This window comes from Lipophrys pholis, assembly GCF_963383615.2.
Source record: "Lipophrys pholis genome assembly, chromosome: 14".
NCBI lineage: Eukaryota > Metazoa > Chordata > Actinopteri > Blenniiformes > Blenniidae > Lipophrys > Lipophrys pholis.
Window position 1 is genome coordinate 20,738,689 of NC_137633.1, and position 20,144 is coordinate 20,758,832.

A 20,144-nucleotide genomic window follows, 5' to 3' on the forward strand; every position below is an offset into this window, starting at 1 on the left:
CTGCTGACCGGGCTGCAACATCCTCTCATCCAGTGCTGGGGCTTGTTAGAAATTTAAAAAAAAAAATTGTTAAAAAAAAAGTAAACAAATCAGCCCAGGTACCTAAAAGAGCTGAAACTGCAAAAATTACCAAAATGGCTAAAGTCAGTAAATCATGAGAAAATGTAAACAGGAGAATAAGATTACTAAAACTGTTCTAATAGCTCAAATGACTGCTTGAGCAGCCCCCAAAACACTTTACATCATTAATCATAATCACCCATTCACACACTAATGGAGGCAGCAGTCATGCAAGAGAACTGTTAAAATGAATACAAATAATTATTTTAATATTCGATAGATAGATAGATAGATGAGGCTGAATACTTCACAGTTGCCACAAGAGGGAGATATTACACTATACAGAACCAGGGAGTAATTAGATTACTCTCTTGGAAACTGAGAAAAAAATAACACTTGGAGCATTTTAAACAATGTGTGTGACTGAAAAACTCAATTTTATGAGACATTGGTTTTAATGAGAGTGGATATTTTCAGGTTCTCTTGGGTGTTTGGAGGTTCTCAGTCTTTGTTTGGTAGTTCTTTATGGGTGCTTAGCGGTTCTGAGTAGGTGTGTGGAAGTTCTGAGTGGGTGTTCTGAAGTTCTGAGCAGGTTTCTGGAGGTTCTGAGCAGGTTTCTGGAGGTTCTGAGCAGGTTTCTGGAGGTTCTGAGCAGGTGTTTGGTTGTTCTAAGCAGGGTGTTTGGTGGTTCTGAGCGGGTGTTTGGTGGTTCTGGGTGGGTGTTTGGCAGTTCTGATGTGGTTTCGGTTGTTCTGAGCAGGTTTTGGAGGTTCTAAGTCGGTGCTTGGAGCGTGAGAGTTGGAGTTCGGTCATTGTAAGCGGATTCTTGGCCGTGCTGAACGGGTGTTTAGAGGTTCTGAATGGCTGTTTGGTTGTTCTAAGTGGGTTTTTGCTGGTTCTGAGCGACTGTGTGGTGGTTCTGAGCGGCTGCGTGGTGGTTCTAAGCGGGGTTTTGGCGGTGCTGAGCGGGTGCGTGGCGGAGCTGCAGACGGCGGGGCTGAATGAGAGGACGGAGGAAGTGCCTCTGAATGCAGCTCCACACCTTTCCGGTGTAGCACCGCTGCGACCAGCTCCACTTAAAGGAGAAAGACCCGAGCTGGGGGGATTAATCGAGACCGGAGGGGGACACACCAGGTAAATAAACCACATATTCCTAAAGCCTTCAGCCTGTAAACACTGGCTCCGGGTGGTCGGTCCTCGTCGCTCGTGTTTCGGCTGTAAATCTGCTTAGTTTGGACCGTTAGTAAGTCTCGTTAGCGGGTTAGCTTCAGGCTAGCTTGCTAGGCTATTAGCCGTCTTTAACAGCCGTGAGCGGCGGCTTTGCTCGTTTTCCCCTCTGACCCTCCCGCTAAATGTGTTTTCAGGGGGACAGGAGTTTCTACACCGGTGGAGGCGTGTGTTTTTTTTGCGGGTGGAAGTCGTCCTCCCAGCGCGGTGAAGTTAGCCGGCGGGACGCTTGGATGGAGTAGCCGCAGAAAGCAGCTCCGGTAGCGGTTAAGAGAACAAGGGCGCAGCCGGTGAGGAGGACCGCCAGACACACACACAGACACCAGGAGGAATCCACGGTGTTTCACACACACACTGCTCTCCTCACGGCCTGTATTTGTCTCTTTCTCTCACACACACACGTTCAGGTTGTACAATGATCGACCTGCACAAGCGCTCAGTGTGACCGTGCCATGTTGTGTGAAGGCCCAGACAACATTGTGATCCTCTGAACTTAAATGCCCCTGCACTTATCAGCATCCTGACAGACTTTCTGAAGTGATATAACCCCCTCCCCTCCCCCGCCCCACAAGTACCACCTGATCGGTGCAAAGAACTTTTCCTGATTGAAGAAGTATTTATGCCCAAGAGTCCAAAATGGGGAAAATGCTCTCTAAGATATTTGGCAATAAGGAGATGAGAATATTGATGCTGGGGCTTGACGCTGCTGGAAAGACAACAATCCTCTACAAACTGAAACTCGGACAGTCTGTGACCACCATCCCCACGGTGGGCTTCAATGTGGAAACTGTCACCTACAAAAACGTCAAGTTCAACGTTTGGGACGTGGGGGGCCAGGACAAGATCCGCCCGCTGTGGCGACACTACTACACGGGCACACAGGGCTTGATTTTCGTGGTGGATTGCGCGGACAGGGATCGCATCGACGAGGCGAGGCAGGAACTTCACCGCATCATTAACGACCGGGAGATGAGGGATGCCATCATCTTGATATTCGCCAATAAGCAAGACCTTCCGGACGCCATGAAGCCTCACGAAATCCAGGAGAAGCTGGGCTTGACCCGCATCAGAGATAGAAATTGGTATGTTCAGCCCTCCTGTGCCACCACAGGTGATGGACTGTATGAGGGCTTGACATGGCTAACCTCAAACTACAAATCTTAATGATTGAGTGCTGACTGTTTTAGGTCAAAACTATAATGTTGCAAGTAACAAATAACTTCTCAAAATGAGTATGGTTAAGAAAAGTTGATTATCCCCCATTTATTTTTAATACTGCGTTTACCCCACGACTAATTTATCTGTAACTGGGTTTGCCGGCTTAAAGTTTGCTTGTACTCTGTAGCAGGCCTATATCACTCTCATTAATTTCAGGGGCTTGATTTGCTTGATAAATATTGATTTGGTCCCAAGGTTAAAGCCACAGAGATCACCGCCTTTGCCTATTCTTTTTCCTGTTTTATATGATTTTTTCTAACGGAAGCTGAAGTTTTTATCTTCATCCTTTGGACTAAAAGCTTGTTTTCAAGGTTGTTCAATCTCTGTTGCATTGAACTTGGATCTTCTTTCCTCCTGAGGCGAGCTCTTGTCATGTAGCCTACTGGAAGGACTTTGATTTAATACCGTACTGTGATGAGAAGTATTCACGATGCTAACGAGGACGCCGGCTTCTCGAGAAAGGGTAAAAAGAAAAAAAAGCTTTCATTTCATTGTCATCAGCAAAAAAAAAAAAAATGAAGGAAAAAAAAAAAAAAAGACACATTTTGTTACCCCAATATCCTTATGTGGGCTCTATAGTTAACTGATTGACCTTTTGTGTCATGTCTTGATACCTAATTGTACTGAACATTCAACCAATAGGCCTCCAGTAACTCTTACACATGCTTGTCGAGATGCATTTTTCAAAGTTTGGGTAATTCGTAGTCCAAGTCGACTGAATCTCTCCAAAGGAATGTCATTCAGCTCCAAGCTCTCAATCTGAAAGCACGGTTGATTAGTGTCAGCTTTGGGACATTATATGATAGCCTATATCTGTAGCATGAGTACGGAAGTACATTAACCCTCCATCAGATCCATCTGTCATGCAGTGGGAGGTCGGAGCAGCTGAAGTGTCGCCGCACAGCTCTCGCTCCTGTTTTCCAGTGGGGGAAACCATGTACAGAACAATGTCATTGTAATGTCTTATTAAAAAAGTGATTTTAACGCCTTTGTCTCCTTTCTTGATCCTCGTTCAGTTTGGTGTTGTGTTAGATGAAGCTGCAGGCCTCGGGTCTTTTGCCAGTTTCAAAAAAAAGAGAAGAAGAAGAAAAGCGGAGAACTGTCCAAAACAGGAAGTGGGACTGCTGGCCTTCCTGGAGCGACAACAGAGCCACATGACGGGTGTCGGAGGGCACAGTGGAGAGCCGCGGCGCTGCACTGAATTCTTGTGGAGCACTGTGCGTTGGTCGGGAGCCTCGGTTCAAACCCGACGCTGGGCCTGGACTTTATGAGACACTGGAGTTTAAAGACCATAGCATGAATTTAAGCGTGAGTTATGCTCATTTTTAAACGCCTTTGACCCGAGAAAATCTATTGTGGTCATGTAAAAAAGACTTTGCTGAAATGTAAAATGAAAAAATGGGGTGAGCCAAGCTTCCGAACCTGCTTCAGTTTGAGGAGGAGTCATTATTTGCCAAAGAATGAATCCTGGGAGACAAACATAAGGCCTGTGGGCCACAACCGGGCCGCAAGGCGCTCAAATCTTGTGACAAACCGTCAAACAAATTGTAAAATTTGCAAAGAAAACGCAGAATTTTCCAAACATTTAAGAGTAGCTGACGCATTAGAACACTGAGAACTGAACTGAGATATCAGTGATGATAACATGAAAGCTCATTGCTATCAAACTAGCCTCGAAGCCACGCTGTCAGGGTGAGTTTGTAAAAACACCCACAATGCAACAGTTTTTGGGACATTCCACTGTATTTTGCACCGGAAGGTTTCGTTAAAATTGGCTTTATATTATTGAGATTTTTGTCATTTTCTGTAGTAATAGTTTTTGTTGGTGAAAATAGACATTTTCATCAAATATACTTTGCGCAACTATAAGAAACAACAACTTTAAAGTTCAAATTTAAAGATGATCATGGCACTACATCACCACTCCAGATGAAATTAGGCCGTTTCTGGTCCCTTAACAAAAATGTGCTGCATTAAAAACGTCGAAGCACAATTACAAGTAGCCAAAGTTTTTACTCTCATTGTTAATCTGCATTTTATCATATCTTTTACAACGGTGAATAAATGTAAATATTAAGTAGGAATTTTCTCCGCAGCTCAAATTGTGGCTCTACCTGGAAGCAGTTTGATTTTAAAAGTAGCAAATGGGATACTTTACTCAATATTACACTAAAATAGGAACACAATACAAATCTACACTAGAATACCTGTACCTACTTCCTTCGGAGGGCTGCTCCATATGAAAGGTTTCGCAGTGACAATGTGATTTGAGATAAATACACTGATGGATGATGTTACTGTCCTTGTGCTTTAGGATCTCTTCTTCCAAATAACTGCTCTTTCTCTTGCCCCTAATTCACATCAACTTTTTAGTTTTTGCAACGTTCCCCTAATGATTCTCTGTGCTTATTAATCCTGATTTATGGCCACGAGGCGAATTAATATCAGAGCTGTCAATCAATTAAAATGTTTAAATGAGTTCGTCACGGGTTTTGTCGATTAATCCTAAACAAAATCTCACTTTTCCCATCTCATTTTGAATTTGAGTCTAGTCAGTCTTTTGTAATGTGTGTATATATATATATGTTTACGATACACTGTTACAACTGTAAAAAATAATTTGGGAATTGTTCCTTATTACAAGTGAAAATAAAGTTAAATCTTTCAGTGGATGATGTTTCCACACACTGTGCAGCCATGCTCCACGAATATGAAGGACAAATGATTTCATTTACAAAAATTGTGCAATTAACTCATGTTGGTGTAAATCAGAGGCAAGAGAAAGAGCACTGTTATTTGGAATAACGATATTAACATTAAGTCGTTATCACAAATACTGTAATTTTCAATGTTATTGCAGCTGATAGAATGCACTTCTAGTTCGAGTTCCTTTTGATTGCATTTATTTATTTTGTTAATCTGCATTTATTAGTTTTTATAAAATATTTACATTCAAAGAACATTTCTCAGACAATCTTGAGTATGTTATATGAAGTATTACCAAGCCGATCAAACTGGGTGTACTTGAATACAGTTAGTGATTCGAGGTTAATAATTTGACTGTGCAAAAAAAAAAAACAGCTTGACTGTAAAAAGTTCATTAGTTACTGTGGAAATCTGATCAAATATTTCTGGAAAAAAGGAGCCAAACCTTATAGTATGGAAAGATATTGTTGTTGTTTTTTAAGTTATAGTTTTATGACTGAAAGGATAAACAAATTTAAGTGAAATAATAAACAAAGTTATACCTTGAATTTTCATGTACAACCTGACAACAATGAAATGACAATAATTTCCCCCCGTTTCCAAGTGTTGTGTTTTCACTTGAAAACATTGTGGTGTAAACGGGGCCTCAGAGTTTCATTAGATGTGGACAAACTCCCCTTTTTTTCCCCTCATTTTAGTATTGAAACTGCAGATTATTTTTTATATAGCAATAGCTTTACCTACCTATTTAATGGTTTTTTTTACATTAATTTTGAGGCTTTAAATAGTCTAAATTCTTCTGTGGTGAACGTATTTTAAAGTAGGTATCATGTGTTACTTTTTCGTGTTTTTTTCCCCCCCTTTAACATTTCCATAAAAAATAGACATTTTGTTTCTCTCCAAGATCTAAAATTTGTGATAAAATGTTTGAAATCGAAGTTCGGGTAAGTTAAAGTTGAATTTACTAACGAGCATTACGTTGACTCACTGCTGCCACCGAACACACAAAAATGACATTACATAAACTTTTTCATGCCGCACCTTTAAAGTCGATTATACGAGAGGATTAAGTATCAGGATGGTTTTTAATGATTAATTTTAGCTGTGGTACGAATCATGAATCACAGCTCTTTGAAGGTCACTGTGTCCTTCACTGGTTTTATCATCATAGTTTGCATTAAAAACAAGGAGGTTCTCTCTCTCTCTCTCGCTCTCTCGCTCTGGGATTTAAAGCACGTGTTGGCAGTCAGACGCAGTAACCACGTCTCCTTCAGCACTCGTCTTGAATGTTTCGCAGCTGAAATCCTCTGCCTGTGAGGGGGATCTGGAGCTGCAGAGGCCTCAGGATGTCTGCTGACACACGTCTGTACAATGCAGCTGTGATTATTAAGCTTATTCAGAAAATAGACACAGGAAGTCTTGAAGAGGCCAAACTTCAACCTTTTATGTTTTGAGAAAGTTCCTGCTGTGTGTCGTTTGTTTCTTCCACATGGGCAAATCCCATCACTGCTACTAAAGGAACTAATACTTACAGTAGTTAAAAAGTCCCAGGAGATTATGGACGAGGAGTCATGGCACTCTGGAGGCAAACATTGTTATTATCCATCCACTGATCATGCAGAAGAACTATTCACTATGGCCGTGGTGCACATGCACAATAGCAGTTGTGTTTTCCCTCCGTTTCCACGGAGACAGTGAGGGCCTTTTCAAAAAGTTACACCCAAAACACAATGGAACTTTGCTGTTTCCACTTGAAAACATAAGTTGGGCATAAGATTTTTGATTTATTTATTTTTTTTGATTTTTTTGTTTAAGTATGTAAGTCAAGTGGAGGGCTTTAACCTTTATGAGCCAAAGTGGTGTTTTTTTTTTTAAATCTTTTCACCAAATAAATTTAGTTTACAAAACATGTGTAACCTTTAAAATGAAGACAGCATCTCATAAAGTTAGAATTGTGAAGTTGATATACTTACTAAAAAAAAAAAAAAAAAAACTCAACAATTGAGAACTGTAACTATTTTATTTTATTTTTATTTTTTTAAAGAGGAAGAGTGAGTAGAAAGCGAAAGAACCTGCCCCCTCAATGTGCAATATCGGAACGCAGATATTTGACACTTTGTGCAGTGATGGTTTGTCCCGCTCAGCGAGAAGCGGCTCACGAGGAAACATCAGAAGTCACAGACTTGTGGTTTGGATGGGCGTGTTCTGTCTTCCTCTCTCCTCTACACTTCCTTTTGACATCCGTGCAGGTAACAAACTTTCCACAGTGTACTTTTTACTAGTCTATGACATGTGATTTTTTAAAAATTTTTTTACCTCAGTAAAGTAAATCACATTAGATCCCACAATATTTTGAATTCATCATCATCACATTATAAGCTTGCACATTAAACAAATTGTTTTAGATGGATATAGAGGCGCATGTGTAAAGGGAAAGTGCTATTTATCTCAAATAATTAACACATTTTTTTGCAATTAACTCATGGTAGTGTAAATTCGGGGCCAAGAGGAAGAGCACAATTCTTAATATGAGTAAATGTGATGTGTGACTTCACTTCTGTCTCTGTTGGACGAGGATGTTCGAGCCACACCCGGTAGATAATCACTGGAGGCTCTGCCACGCTTGCACACACAGAGAGATATTCTCGTGCACACATCCAAACACCATTATTAAAGCAGTTTATTTATCTGAGCTCCTCCTCTGAAGCCACACGGCTCCCGAACCGCCCCGTCCTGACTGAGCCGTTAATAATGAACTCACACTGAGCCGGGCGTTTTTAAAAAAAGAAAAAACAGGAAGTGGCTGGAAGTTGTTTGAGGTTTCCTGCTGAGGTTAATGCTGTAGAAAGCTTCGGTAAATGTGCTGCCGTCAGACCGACGGTCTCTGTTCGCTCTGCCATTTGTCGTGACTACAGGTGTCTCTCACAGAAAGTACAAATGGATATTACTGTTAGGAAAACGAAAAAAAAGGCTCGAAAAAGCAGTGATTTAACTTGTTTACGAGTAAGAAAGTACTGTCGTAATCAGGAGCCGAACGCCCGAAAAAAACAACTATATCTCACTGAAGTAATTTTCAGGTGAAAACACGAAAACCTTATGGGTGTTTGTTTACATGGCAGCAGAGCTCAGAGCCACTGAAAATGCAACTTTTTGAAAAACTGCTCCCAAGTGGAACTTTTTGAAACCGACATCATTTTCAAAACTTTGCGATGTCAGCGTGAAAGTTTTCTGCAACGAAAATGCAAAAATGATGCGTTTCCACTTGAAACGTTGTCGTGTAAACAAAGGCACTTTTTTTTTTCACATCCTGTTTATTATTTCAACACTTAATTGTGTTTTTAAAGTATTTGAAGATTTACCGGTAATTCGACCAATGGCAAATGCAATCTATTAGAATCAGCAAAGCTGTTTATAAAAGTTAATGTTTAGCCTGCAGATGTTGGATTTTTTAAAAGTTTGAGACCTTGCTAAACCAGTGAATCCAGCTAATAGCAGAGCATTTAGTATTAATACTTTTCCAGTCTTAGAAATGCTATAGAGAAAGTGGCAAGATAGAGGATGAAATAAAAACAATAAAATACTGTTTAAAAATGTCCTCAATGTTAAACAACTCAAGATTTTCACACCCAGTTTAGATCACTCTTGTTTATTTTAAACAATGATCAAATTTCGAGAGTAAAAAGTCACAATTACTCAAATTTTTAGGCAGATTTAGGGAGAAAAAGCAAACTTTGGATAAACTAAAATGTATTTTATCATTTGTTGTTCACGGCAGGATTTCCCCTCATTAATGTAAATAAAAGTGGATCTGTGAGCAAGGCTCAGCTTTGCTGGAGTCCAGCTGACGGAGGTTGCAAATACGAAGCTGTGAAGTCCAAGGTGCACGCCGGGCTTCAGTCCAAAATAACATTCCAGTCATATCTGCAGCTGAAGGCTGCTCGCTGTGGTGAAAGTGCAAATTCAGAGAAGCAGGAAGAAAAAAAACACGCACGGACTTATTTGACGTCCTCCCGGCACAACCGATTGGTTTGATAGTTTTCACATCATCGGTTGAGTCACAAACCTACAAGTAAATGAGGCATAAAAGCAAATGTACCACAAACGAGTGATTAATTATTACAGTAGCGTGAGTATCTATGCGCGTTACATGTGACCCTGTGGAAGTTTGACCACAGAGACGAAAAACAGAGCCACTGCTTTGTGTTAACATCGCACATTCAGGTGAGAGCTTTGCTCCAGTGTGAGGAGGAGGAGGAGGAGGAGGAGGAGGAGGAGGAGGAGGGGCAGCTTTTATAAATGATACTGCAGCTCTGAATTCTCCTGAGGAGCAGAAATCCACCTGCGTCTGTTTGCGAGGCCACATAACCAGTCCGCCGTGTGTGGGATCATTTGTTTGTCGCATGTGCTTTTTCATACGACACTGACCTTTGTCGTGTGTGCCTCTGATGTAGCTTTGCATAAGCTCCCCAACGCAAAGTGTTTACACGGCAGCGAGGAGTCATTGACCCCGCACAGACTGACTGACAGGCGCGATGAAGAGCCGTGAAACCTTCACCACGCCCGGCCGTCGGGCTCCCCACCCCGCCTGCGTCGGCGCGTCGGACACCGCGACGGCGGCGTCAGCGTTCTGAGTGACAGTGCATCTGGAGTAAACAGCCGCTTGTGATGGCAGCGCCGCTGCTCATGCACTCGGTTCCACATTCACCCCTGCTGAAAGGTAATGACTCAGGGAAACACACACACACACACACACACTGCTCCCCTCCCCGCCCCCTCTGTGCTGGACCACCAAACATGCTTCTAATGCCGACTGCATCACCGCACTAGAATGCTGCGGGGATCGAAGTCACAGGACGTTCGGGCTCCGCACAACTTTGGAAGTGGTACAAGAAAGTCTTCAATGAAGTGTTACATTCTCACTGACGCCATGTTGGAGTCGGTCCCTCGGCCACATAACACAGCGACCACATCAGGGTTTGATAATAGTTTCAAGCAGGGGTGACTCATTTCAGCTCGGCGGCCGCGTACAGGCCACATGTATCTGGATGGAACAGTAAACTGACACAAGGACCAATAAAAACCAACAACCTCACATTTTCGTCTTGGTTTTATTGCAAGGAAATGCAAATATGTTCTGAAAATGTTCACAACGACGAAAGTCTGAAGCCCTCCTGCTGCAGTATTTTTCTCTTGTTGCTTTACGATTCCGATTACTCAAACTCATCCTCTTCGATATAGCTTTCATGCTAATGCTACCTTGTCAGTACTGGGGATGCAGTGAGGACAGTGACACAAGGAGGTTCACGGTAGGGATGGGAAGACCTCAGGGAGCACATCGGAGCCCCTCTGTGTCTGCAGTGGTAATGTACAGGATGACATGATGTATGCAGACGACACCGTGACCTATAGTGAGTGGACTGCCGCTGGGAAATAACCTTAAAAGAAGTAGAATGAAGGTTAGCAGAGATAAGAGAAAGATGTAGTGCACGGAGGAGGTGAAGAGGAGAGTCGAGACAAGAAGAAGAGGGGGAGACGGATGGCAGTGTGAGTGGAAACTGTTTGAAAGACGGTGCTGCTGTGGTGTTCCTGCAGGGGAACAGCTGTGGTTGAGCAGTTTAGGCGAGGGTGACATGCTGAGGAGTGATAGTGTGTATACCGAAAAAAAAAGATGTCGGCTAAGGAGCTGCCAGGCCGGAGGAGAAGAAGATTGATGGATGGAGTGAAAGACATGGTTGGTTTAACCGTGGGGGAGGAAGATGAGACGATCCGAAGAAGGTCACCCTCTCCGGAAGGCCAGTTTTTGCGGCCATACGTTTGACACCCTTGATTTAAAGCCGGCCGACAGAGACCAAGTGTCGTTTACACGGCTAAGAGTTCCAGTGAAAACCAAAAACTTTTTGTGAACGGTTTCCAAGGTGGAACTTTTCAAAAACGCTACGGCTCTGCCACCGTGTCAGCAGGCGACATTTTTCGGAAACGCCGCGACTGCACATGGTTCTTCTGCAAAAATGCAACTAGACGGACAATAACAACAAGCGTCATGACTCCCAGTCTTGGTAGTTTTATAGTCGAGTCACTCGGAATAGCAATACAACAAGTGTATACAAATGTCGTCGTCCGGGCCTAAGAGGAGTAATTCCTGGCTGAATGTGCTCGATCAGACACGCTGCTGATATGATCAGACTGAGGGGAACGGGTGCAGGATTTTCTCACAGTGCTGGATCTGTGTCCCCCTCTCAACTGCAGCACAGCTGTCTTAACAGCACCCCCCCCCTCACTCCCCCGCCCCCACCAACCCCCCGCCCTCCTCCTGCTCTCCTGCAGGGGTGCTGGAGCTTTTTGGGGGCAAGTTGTCTGGTGATCCACTGGCACTGTGCCGCCTCTCGCTTTAAGCCCACAAAACAAGAGCAGCATAGATTAGGAGCATTGTTGGCTCTGCAGAGCAGATGGAAGCTGATAGAGCGGAGAGAGAGCGGAGAGATAACACACATCACATGCTCTTTTTTTTTTGGAAGGACTTGTTGTCTCCGTGCAGAGCAGAAAGTTCAAGAGGGCTTGGTTTCTTGTTGTGAAAGAGAGAAGGGGCGCATGTGTCTGTGTGTGTGTGTGTGTGTGTGTGTGTGTGTGTGTGTGTGTGTGTGTGTGTGTCTGAGGTGGAAGGAGGATCACATTCGTACAGCTCTCCTTCTATTTTTAATCATCAGCCCAGTTTGATGTCTATTCTTGAGCCACTCCCTGATAGTTGGAGAGAAAATGAGTCTTCCCTTTCTGGAGCAGTGTCTCTTGGCTCCGGGCAGCGTGATGAAGGTGACGAGGAGGAGGAGGAGGAGGAGGATGCTGGCGACACAAAGGATCCAGTGTGTCCCTGTGTCGTGATGCAGCAGAGCGCAGCACCGGCACACAGGCTGCTGGAGTCTCGTCCGCACATCTGCTGTGGAGGGCCGCTGTGCTGCCGCCTCACGGTGGACTCTTTAAAGACATCGAGGTGATGTCAGAGCTGGGGGAAAAAAAGGGCTAAAAACTTTCAATTATATAAAAACTATACATTTATGTAAACTATGCTGTGCACAATGTAATTACAATATGACAACAGTGTAACCGAGTACAACTCAGAGAGAGAGAGAGAGAGAGAGAGAGAGAGAGAGAGAGAGAGAGAGAGAGAGAGAGAGAGAGAGAGAGAGAGAGAGAGAGAGAGAGAGAGAGACCACTGCTACACTGTGAGCTGTCCTCATTTCCGGGGACCCTCCTCCCTGTGTCCCCCTGTAGTGTTAGCCTAATTACAACAAGAGCAGTCCAACTCCCAGCGTTTCTATTATTTCGGGGTGACATTTGGGGAGAGTGGAGCAGCAGAGACATGAGGGGGGTGTGTGTGTTGCGGAGTGGGCAGGGGGGAGGACATGTTGTCCCCCCCCTCACACTCGGGGACGTCAGCCTCACCACCAGCTTGGTTGGAGCCAGACGAGACCCCAGCAGCAGCCAGATTGGAGGAGGAAGGGTCCAACAGCCCGGAGCAGGAGCGGGAGGGCAATTATCTTAAATGATCCGCTGTAGTTATTTATAGTGACTTTAGAAGAAAAAAAACAAAAAAGACAGGCAATTAATCTCACTCTGTTCCTCTGGTGATCAGGCCTGAGATTCCTCCACTCTGACTCCACCGCACCTCCGTCTTTCTTCACCATCATGTTCACGTTGTTAAACATTTCACGATCACAAAGGGAGTATTGCGGCAGTGTGGATTAAAGATGTAAAGTTGCTAAATAATCCCTGTATAAACAATATTTTGTAAAATGCAAAGCTTTCGTTGCTCTTTAGGTTTCCGAGCCTCTGAAAATGCAACTTTATGAGAACAGCTGCCAAGGTGGAACTTTATGAAAACGCTCCGACCCCGTTGTCGTGTAGACGGGCGAAAACAACACTTTATTATGAAAAGAGCTTGAGCTCTGTCTCCATGGAGACGGTAGAAACGCTGCTAATGCGTATCACCCCAGTGGTAAATAATGCTTCGGACGTTGTTTTCAAAATGTGTAAACGCGAACCTTTTCAGGAATGAAAGCGCAAAAACGAGGCATTGCAAATTTCTCCACATGTGAGATAAATAAAGGATATCTTATCTTATCTTATTTTCACTTTAATTTTGAAAAAACAGTTATTGGTGATAATTGATTCACTGTATAAAGTTACACAATAAAACTCGAACCTGAACACGTTTTAAACAGGAAGTGAGGGGATAAAGCTTTTTGTATTTTTGGCTACTAGAACTTCTCTGGCTCCGCCCCTGCATGCGGATCCGTTTAGCTCCTGGAAGTGATTTAAGCGTTTGCCGGGACCTTCGGCGTGAACCGCGCCCTGTCAACTCCAGCGTTAACATTTTTATTTGGGCCGAGTGTCGGAGGCCTCCCTGCTCATTACACCCCAGCCTCCGCTGTGTAAACAGGGAGCAGCATGAAAGGCAGCGAGGGGCCCCGCATGCCTGTGGCAGTGAGAGGCGTACTTCATGGTTTTATGCTCCAAAAAGGCCCGTAATCTTCCACCTAATCTGGGGCTTTGGGTGGAATTCCCCTCACACAGAGGGCAAGAGATGGCATACGCCGAGTCCCAAAAACCGCACTCGGCTACGAAAACATACAAACTGAAAGTGAGTGACTAATATTCACGCTTTGCAGGACGCCTGTGGAACTTTTGATAATACTTTGATGTTTGGCCTTCAGATTAGACATTTACTTTCAGTTGATTTCACAGAAATGTCCGGACACAAATGCATGCTTTAGAGTTTGGGCAGCTGTTGCCCCCTGGTGGCCCAGAGGGGTAATACCCATGTTTCCATACTTGTTTCGTAATAGTTCAGGGCCCACATCCAATTTCATTCAGTAGTATGGTACCTCATAACCTTTAAAATACATTCTAAAAATGTACATTTAATTGAATCTCTTCTTGTTCAGGTAAATTTTTTTATAAGGGATAATTAAGTGCAATTTCAGAATTATGTCATTCTCAATACCGTCTGGTGTAAAACACTTTTACTTTTAATGTGTCCAAAAATGCAAGAAATGACAAGACTTTGAGCTTATTTGGAAAAATGATCCGAAAGCCTGTTCTGTCTCTTCAGACTGCAGCTTCTCATTGCTCAGGATTTCTGCAGCACGCAGTTTCACAAATTCAACCTTGAATATGCTACTTTTGTTCGCAATGAGGCATTTAGATTCACTGTAATATCTGATCTCTTGGCTCAGTGTTGGCAGTCCTTTCATACTCTTACTAAAAGTGCCATCTCCAATGAATTCTTCACATTGTTTTGTGTTATTTTGACACTTTTTAAGGTCATCCAGTCCAGAATGAAGGATTTGGCCTACATAGCTCTTCATAGAGCGGAAATAAGAGAGAAAACTCTGAAAGCGTCTCACTTCTCCGGTGATGGTGTGCATTTGTTTGAGGTATACATTTAGAACTTTGTGCAGTTCAACAAGCTGGAAATTCAAACGTGTGTAGAACTAATCCTCTACATCCAGGCGAACACGCAGATTAAGATTATTCCAACTCTTTATGCTTCGACTACATTTTACCTCAAGTTTCCGTCTCGCTTCGTAACTACAGATTCAACACGACAGAAAAGTCTCATTTCTTCAAACCTCTGATCAACAATCAGTCATTTATTTTTTTGTTTAAAAAAATACAACAATTTACAAATATTGAGAAAGTGTATTATTTTACAGGGGTGAAGCAGCCTCGTCAGCAGAACCAATCAGGCTTTTCTCCTCCGGATGTGCAGGATGTGGATGTCTGGACTGCTGAACTCGGGGTCTTGCTTCTCAGCAGGGACTTTCTCACAGCTGAAGTTCTGCTGCAGCAACTAGAAGACGACACAAACGTGCGTCAGAGGGAGGAATCGGTGTAATGAAGTGACGCGGCGCTTCGGTCCTGACCTCGAAGAAGCGCCTCTCCACCTCCGGGTTGCCGCCCTCGGTGCGCTGTTCGTAGCAGCAGATGATGCAGGTTTCTGGTCCAGAAAGCAGCTTCAAGGTTTCCACCAGTGGGACGACCGACTGTACGGAGACAAGCCGTGCAGATTAACGCGCAGCAGTTTGTGGTTTCCCACAGAATTCGTCTGGAGGCTGAAGTTACTGTTAACATGTGAGTCACCTGTCAAAGTAAAAGTAAACAAGCAACACTTCCCCGCTGTGTGTTTGTATATTATTGACTCAAACTGACGAGGTAAGCTTCTAGAATATATATATATGTTTAATCAATGGAGAATTCACAAAGGATTTCCATGTTTATTCATCATTTAGATGAGAAAAGCTGAATAATTATTACAGTTCAGTCCATTAATGAAACTTTCCAATGATTCAAGGTGTCATTGCTTTGATTTAGTTCCAGCTGTGGAACACAAACCCCCAGTGGGATATAAAACAAAGTATATATACCAAAACATTGTAACATTTACCAAATGAGTCTAGTTATCAAAAGCAGTGACCTAAACACTCGTCTCTAAACTTGTGTTTCTATGGTGATGCGCCGTCATCTTGAGCTGAGCTTGAATTCTGTGGATCTTGTGTTACCAAAAGCCTTTGACTTCTGGTTTGATGACATCTTTGTTATTGTCTGACGCAGAGGAGTTCAACCTGTGGATGCTTTTAGTGTCTCGAAGAGAAAAATCTGGATCAAGTTTAACCATTCTTTCAGTATATTTTGTTGTGAAAATAAAAAAACTAAACATGTCAGACTAACTGAAAAGGAAATTTCTGACATGGTTTTGGTTCGCATGTAAATAAAGTGATGTCAAGTCATATGATTTGACTTGAGCTACATTATTGAATTCATCTTTGCTTGAAAGTTTTATATAAACTTGCCAGGCCATTTTTAATGAAACCACACATGCACACACAGAATAAAACGCTATAAACATTACCAATGGGAGCACACGGGCATTCTGGTGGACGGACGATGAAGATGGATCGTTATTACGGTGACTGTCAACTACTAAACTACCAAGTCCCAGGAGAAGATGGACTGGGAGTCCTGACACTCTGGAGGAAACATTGTTCATAAGCCGCGTTTCCACAGTGCCCCTTGGTGCCGGTACGGGTCAGGTCGGAACCAGTTGTTGTGCGTTTCCACTGACTCAGAACCGTTACCAACCGGTACCATTGGTAACCATTTCTCGCTACCCCTCCAGTTGGGGTACCAGGCACAATGTGCCGGATATGAGGGGGAGGAGCTTCAACACTGCCATCTGCTTATTGGTCCGTGACGACCGCTGTTCTCCCAGCAAGCAGCCATTTCCAATCAGTTCTTCTGCACCAATCAGGAAACTTTTTTGAAAATGTCCTCCTGTTATGGCGTCACATCCTGCATGATTACGCAACCGTTCATAACCCCGCCTACATTTCAAACCGTTCCCAGTGTAATGGAAACGCGGCACTGATATGGGTCTGGTTACGGATAGTCAACCCCCACCTGACCGGCACCGGTACCAAGGGGCACTGTGGAAACGGGGCTTTATTGTCTATCAACTCGCACATGAGCAAAGGAACTACTTATTATGGCCGTGGTGCTCAGGACCAGTAGCAGCGCCTCAATAAAGTTGTGTTTACTCCTGTTTCCACAGAGAGAGTGTTTTCAAAACTCATTTTGAAATTTACCTCCTCATGATGACAAAGTAAAATTAGCATTTGAGATTTTTACAAAGTCCTGAAAAACCTTTTTTTGTTGCGTGTTTGTGGTCAATTGTCTAAATAATACACACCCTCTTTGTGTCACCTCAGGTGGTTCCCAACATGTAGAAACACTTCAGCAGTCAGAGGAGAGACACAGGAATGAACTAAGCTTTCAGTTTTTCACAAATTAAAAAAAAAAACAAGCAAAAAAAACAAATACCTGCTCGTAATAGATGCAATCTGCCATGAGGACAAAACGTGGGGAAGGCAAGAACTCGGACACATCTTCACCCCTAGAAGAAGAGAGGAGAGCCAACAGTGATGAAACTGCAGCCGGTGTCAGAAATCTCCAGCTGGTCCGAGGAGCAAATACAAGTACAAACCATTTCAGTACCTTTGCAGTTACAGATCCAGTCGTGACGAGGGCCTGGTTGTCTCGGATGTTCACCCTCAGAAGCGTCTGCAAATCCTCCAGGTCTGTCACTGTAACTCGTGCTCTGTGGGAACACATGGAATACGACTTTGAAATGATATAAACCAGCAGGAACAAAGGAAACGCTGATGGATCCTTATCAGTAAGCTGATTTCTTCTATGATGTACTTGCTATTCCAGTTACAAATATTCATTCTGAATCTGTTTGAAGACCAGTATTAATTTACAGTCTAATATGATCAGCAAGTCCCTTCTGTTTAAAGTCACTCTACTTTTTTTTTTTAGATTTACTTTTGATAAGAAGCCAGTTGTTTCCAGACGCCCGGTTGCTTGTCTCTCTCGAAATGTGGAAACACCCTGCAACCAGGACAGGGCTCTGCAATCTTTATGACCAAAAGAGCCATTTTCACAATTTTCTACATCTCTCTTTCTCTACTTTTAACCTTTTCTTATTTTTTCTTTTCCATTTTTCCTTTATGATTATTTTTTCTTTCCCTAAGAAAAAACTCTGCTTATTAGCCATTTTAATTTAACTATTTTTAATTATAATTATTTGAGTCATTTTAGCTATTTTCTCTTTTTTCTTTTGTGGGCAATTCCAGCCAATCGGGCTGTTTTACTTTCTTTACATGTTTTAGCCTCGATTACAGCATTTCTGAAGATGCAGTGTGAAATGCAAATATAATAAAAATGCAGGCAAAATGTTTATTTACACACGATTATTGGAAAATGGCAGGGAGCCACTACAGGAGGGCTGAAGGTTGCAGACGTCTGTTCTGAAACAAATCTACAACTCTGAAGAAAACCCCGCTATTTTCTTATTTGCTTTAAATAAATAAACAAACCATAAACTAAAAGTATAAGTAGGCTGGAAATCCTGTTTTTGTGTCGGTTCACTCCTGCTCCAACTGAGCAGCAATGATAATAACTGGGCCCAGAGACATTAAAGAATTGTCATTAGAAGCTTGTTGTTGTTTAAGAGTTGCTATAAACCAGATGATTTCTGACCCCAGCGTAGCCGCCATGATTCCAGCAGCTCCGGTTCCAGCTCCCAGCTCGAGCACAGAGCTCGCGCTCCACACGTTCACTCCTGCGGGAGGCTCGTAAAACTCTTTTGTCTCTAAATACTTGGACAGAACGATGGCAGCGTCCCAAACCACACAGCCGACGTCTCCTATGTAGCACTGCTTCAATTTCAGGACGCTCCCGTCGTTCTTCTCAATTTCTCTCACAAAGTATTTACTCTCGTCCTCATCGGCCGCCATGTTGGCACAAACAGGAAGCGGAAAAAGATAGTATGGCAGTTACTTCCGGGCTATTTTCTTTTTCAAAATGAAAGCATTGCTTCTTGATTTAGTTATATTAAAATAAATCTTTAAATATAATAGTTTACACAGTTTTTGTTCTTATCATTAGATACCTAGATTAGTCCAGCTGATTAGATTAGAAAGCTGAGATGAACAGTGGTTTATGATAAAAAAGCTTTGCTCATTTTTTAAACAGAGATTGTTTTTACATGGGTTTATATCTACTTTAACTAAACTAGGTAACCATACTGCAGCGCTGGCTGTGGGATGCCAGTGGCACTGTCTATGTTGTAAGTTCTGGTACAAAGTTTATTAATCCCCATGGGAAAATTCCTTTTTTTGGATTTACTCGTTTACCCATAACCATTTCCAGGATGCGGTGGGCAGCCACATTATGGCACTCCAGGGAGCTGGTGGGGGTCAAGGGTCATGCTCAGGGAGCCACAGTCGTGACCTGTCATCTGTGGGAACTGAATCAGCAAACATCCAGTTTCTCTAACCTCTCGGCCAGTGGTTCCCAACCTTTTTCTTTAAGGACCCACATTTTTTTTGACGTTTTCACGTAGCGTTCAATATCATAGGTTTAAATATAAAATTTTCAAGTATTTCAGTGAGTGTTTGATAGAGGCTTATGGTTCCCATAGGCTTTACCCTACACATATGGCTCTGGGCTGAAATTGGCCCATTGTAGAATGACCTTTCAAAGTATAAACATTACCAAGAACACGTCTTCTTAACTTAATAGGGGTAAACTGCTATTTATTCACTGAAGGTAGTAAATTCAAGTAGGAGACAAATCATTTACTGTGATTCTGTATTTGTAAGAAACATGCATGCTGAAGACTGCAGAAATAATTCCATCAACATTTATCCAAACATTGTTGCAGAGAGGATGTCAGATCTTTCGGCAGATTTGGACAGCAGAAAGAATATTATTGTAGCAAACAAATCCAAAAGAAAGAACATGCTGCAATTGAACCCTTTCAATAGTTCAGTTTGTATTACACCAGGAAGCAGTTCACAATGGCATCATGTTGACATTGTGCTTACTTTTCTTTGTGAGTTCACAATGGTTTTGGAAAGCGCTATTGAATTAAATTTAGAATGAAATAAAAGTACATAGAAACTTATTAAGATGTGGTTGTTATTATGCTAATATTTCACTGGTTCCCCTGAGATTAACCAGTGAAACCTGAAATTGAAACCCATAATCTTTACTCTCATCTTCTTCATAAAGAAGATGAATGTTAGAAAGTATAGAAGCTGATTTGCATCACACGCAAAACACACAAAAATTATGAATATGACTGGAAATCCTAAAGTTGACTCGCCATGATTTATGCTCCAGTATCCCAAATATGAAGATACCGTCTGATTTCTGATCCCCTGGTTACAACCTCACATCACCCAGCAACCCAGCCTGACCTTAGGCATGTTGATCTCATAACTATGACTCAGCTTCTCACAGACTTTCTCTTACAGGTTTGTGATATACATTTATGACTAAGGGCATGTTGGTTAGTCATTAGTTTACTCCTT

The 20,144-nt window shown here is 42.6% G+C and overlaps 2 protein-coding genes and 1 long non-coding RNA gene across 3 annotated transcripts; 2 read left to right on the forward strand and 1 right to left on the reverse strand.

Moving 5' to 3' along the window:
* Nucleotides 1–433: 433 nt before the first annotated feature.
* Nucleotides 434–3,486, forward strand: arf6b (ADP-ribosylation factor 6b). The gene is made up of 3 exons (XM_080480018.1): nucleotides 434–1,194; nucleotides 1,425–1,577; nucleotides 1,695–3,486. The coding sequence occupies exon 3, from the start codon at nucleotides 1,924–1,926 to the stop codon at nucleotides 2,449–2,451; it is 528 nt and encodes a 175-aa protein (XP_080336144.1). The 5' UTR covers nucleotides 434–1,194; nucleotides 1,425–1,577; nucleotides 1,695–1,923; the 3' UTR covers nucleotides 2,452–3,486.
* A 3,843-nt stretch (nucleotides 3,487–7,329) lies between these two features.
* On the forward strand, nucleotides 7,330–16,022 carry LOC308119804. The gene is made up of 3 exons (XR_013935984.1): nucleotides 7,330–7,460; nucleotides 9,663–9,928; nucleotides 14,922–16,022. It is a non-coding gene; the product is annotated as an uncharacterized lncRNA (long non-coding RNA).
* vcpkmt (valosin containing protein lysine (K) methyltransferase) lies at nucleotides 14,823–18,565 on the reverse strand. Its single transcript, XM_080480017.1, has 5 exons — nucleotides 18,307–18,565; nucleotides 17,249–17,362; nucleotides 17,086–17,158; nucleotides 15,132–15,251; nucleotides 14,823–15,058 (listed from the first exon to the last, which is right to left on the reverse strand). The coding sequence occupies exons 1-5, from the start codon at nucleotides 18,561–18,563 to the stop codon at nucleotides 14,951–14,953; spliced, it is 672 nt and encodes a 223-aa protein (XP_080336143.1). The 5' UTR covers nucleotides 18,564–18,565; the 3' UTR covers nucleotides 14,823–14,950.
* Nucleotides 18,566–20,144: the final 1,579 nt, after the last annotated feature.

Bases quoted from the DNA above. Each gene is read 5' to 3' on its own strand.
- arf6b (XM_080480018.1), top strand. From the start codon at position 1,924: ATGGGGAAAATGCTCTCTAAGATATTTGGCAATAAGGAGATGAGAATA.
- vcpkmt (XM_080480017.1), bottom strand. From the start codon at position 18,563: ATGGCGGCCGATGAGGACGAGAGTAAATACTTTGTGAGAGAAATTGAG. The intron at 15,252-17,085 runs GTATTTGTTTTT...GTCTCCGTACAG, and splicing joins ATTGCATCTATTACGAGCAG to TCGGTCGTCCCACTGGTGGA. The intron at 15,059-15,131 runs GTCAGGACCGAA...GTCGTCTTCTAG, and splicing joins TGGAGAGGCGCTTCTTCGAG to TTGCTGCAGCAGAACTTCAG.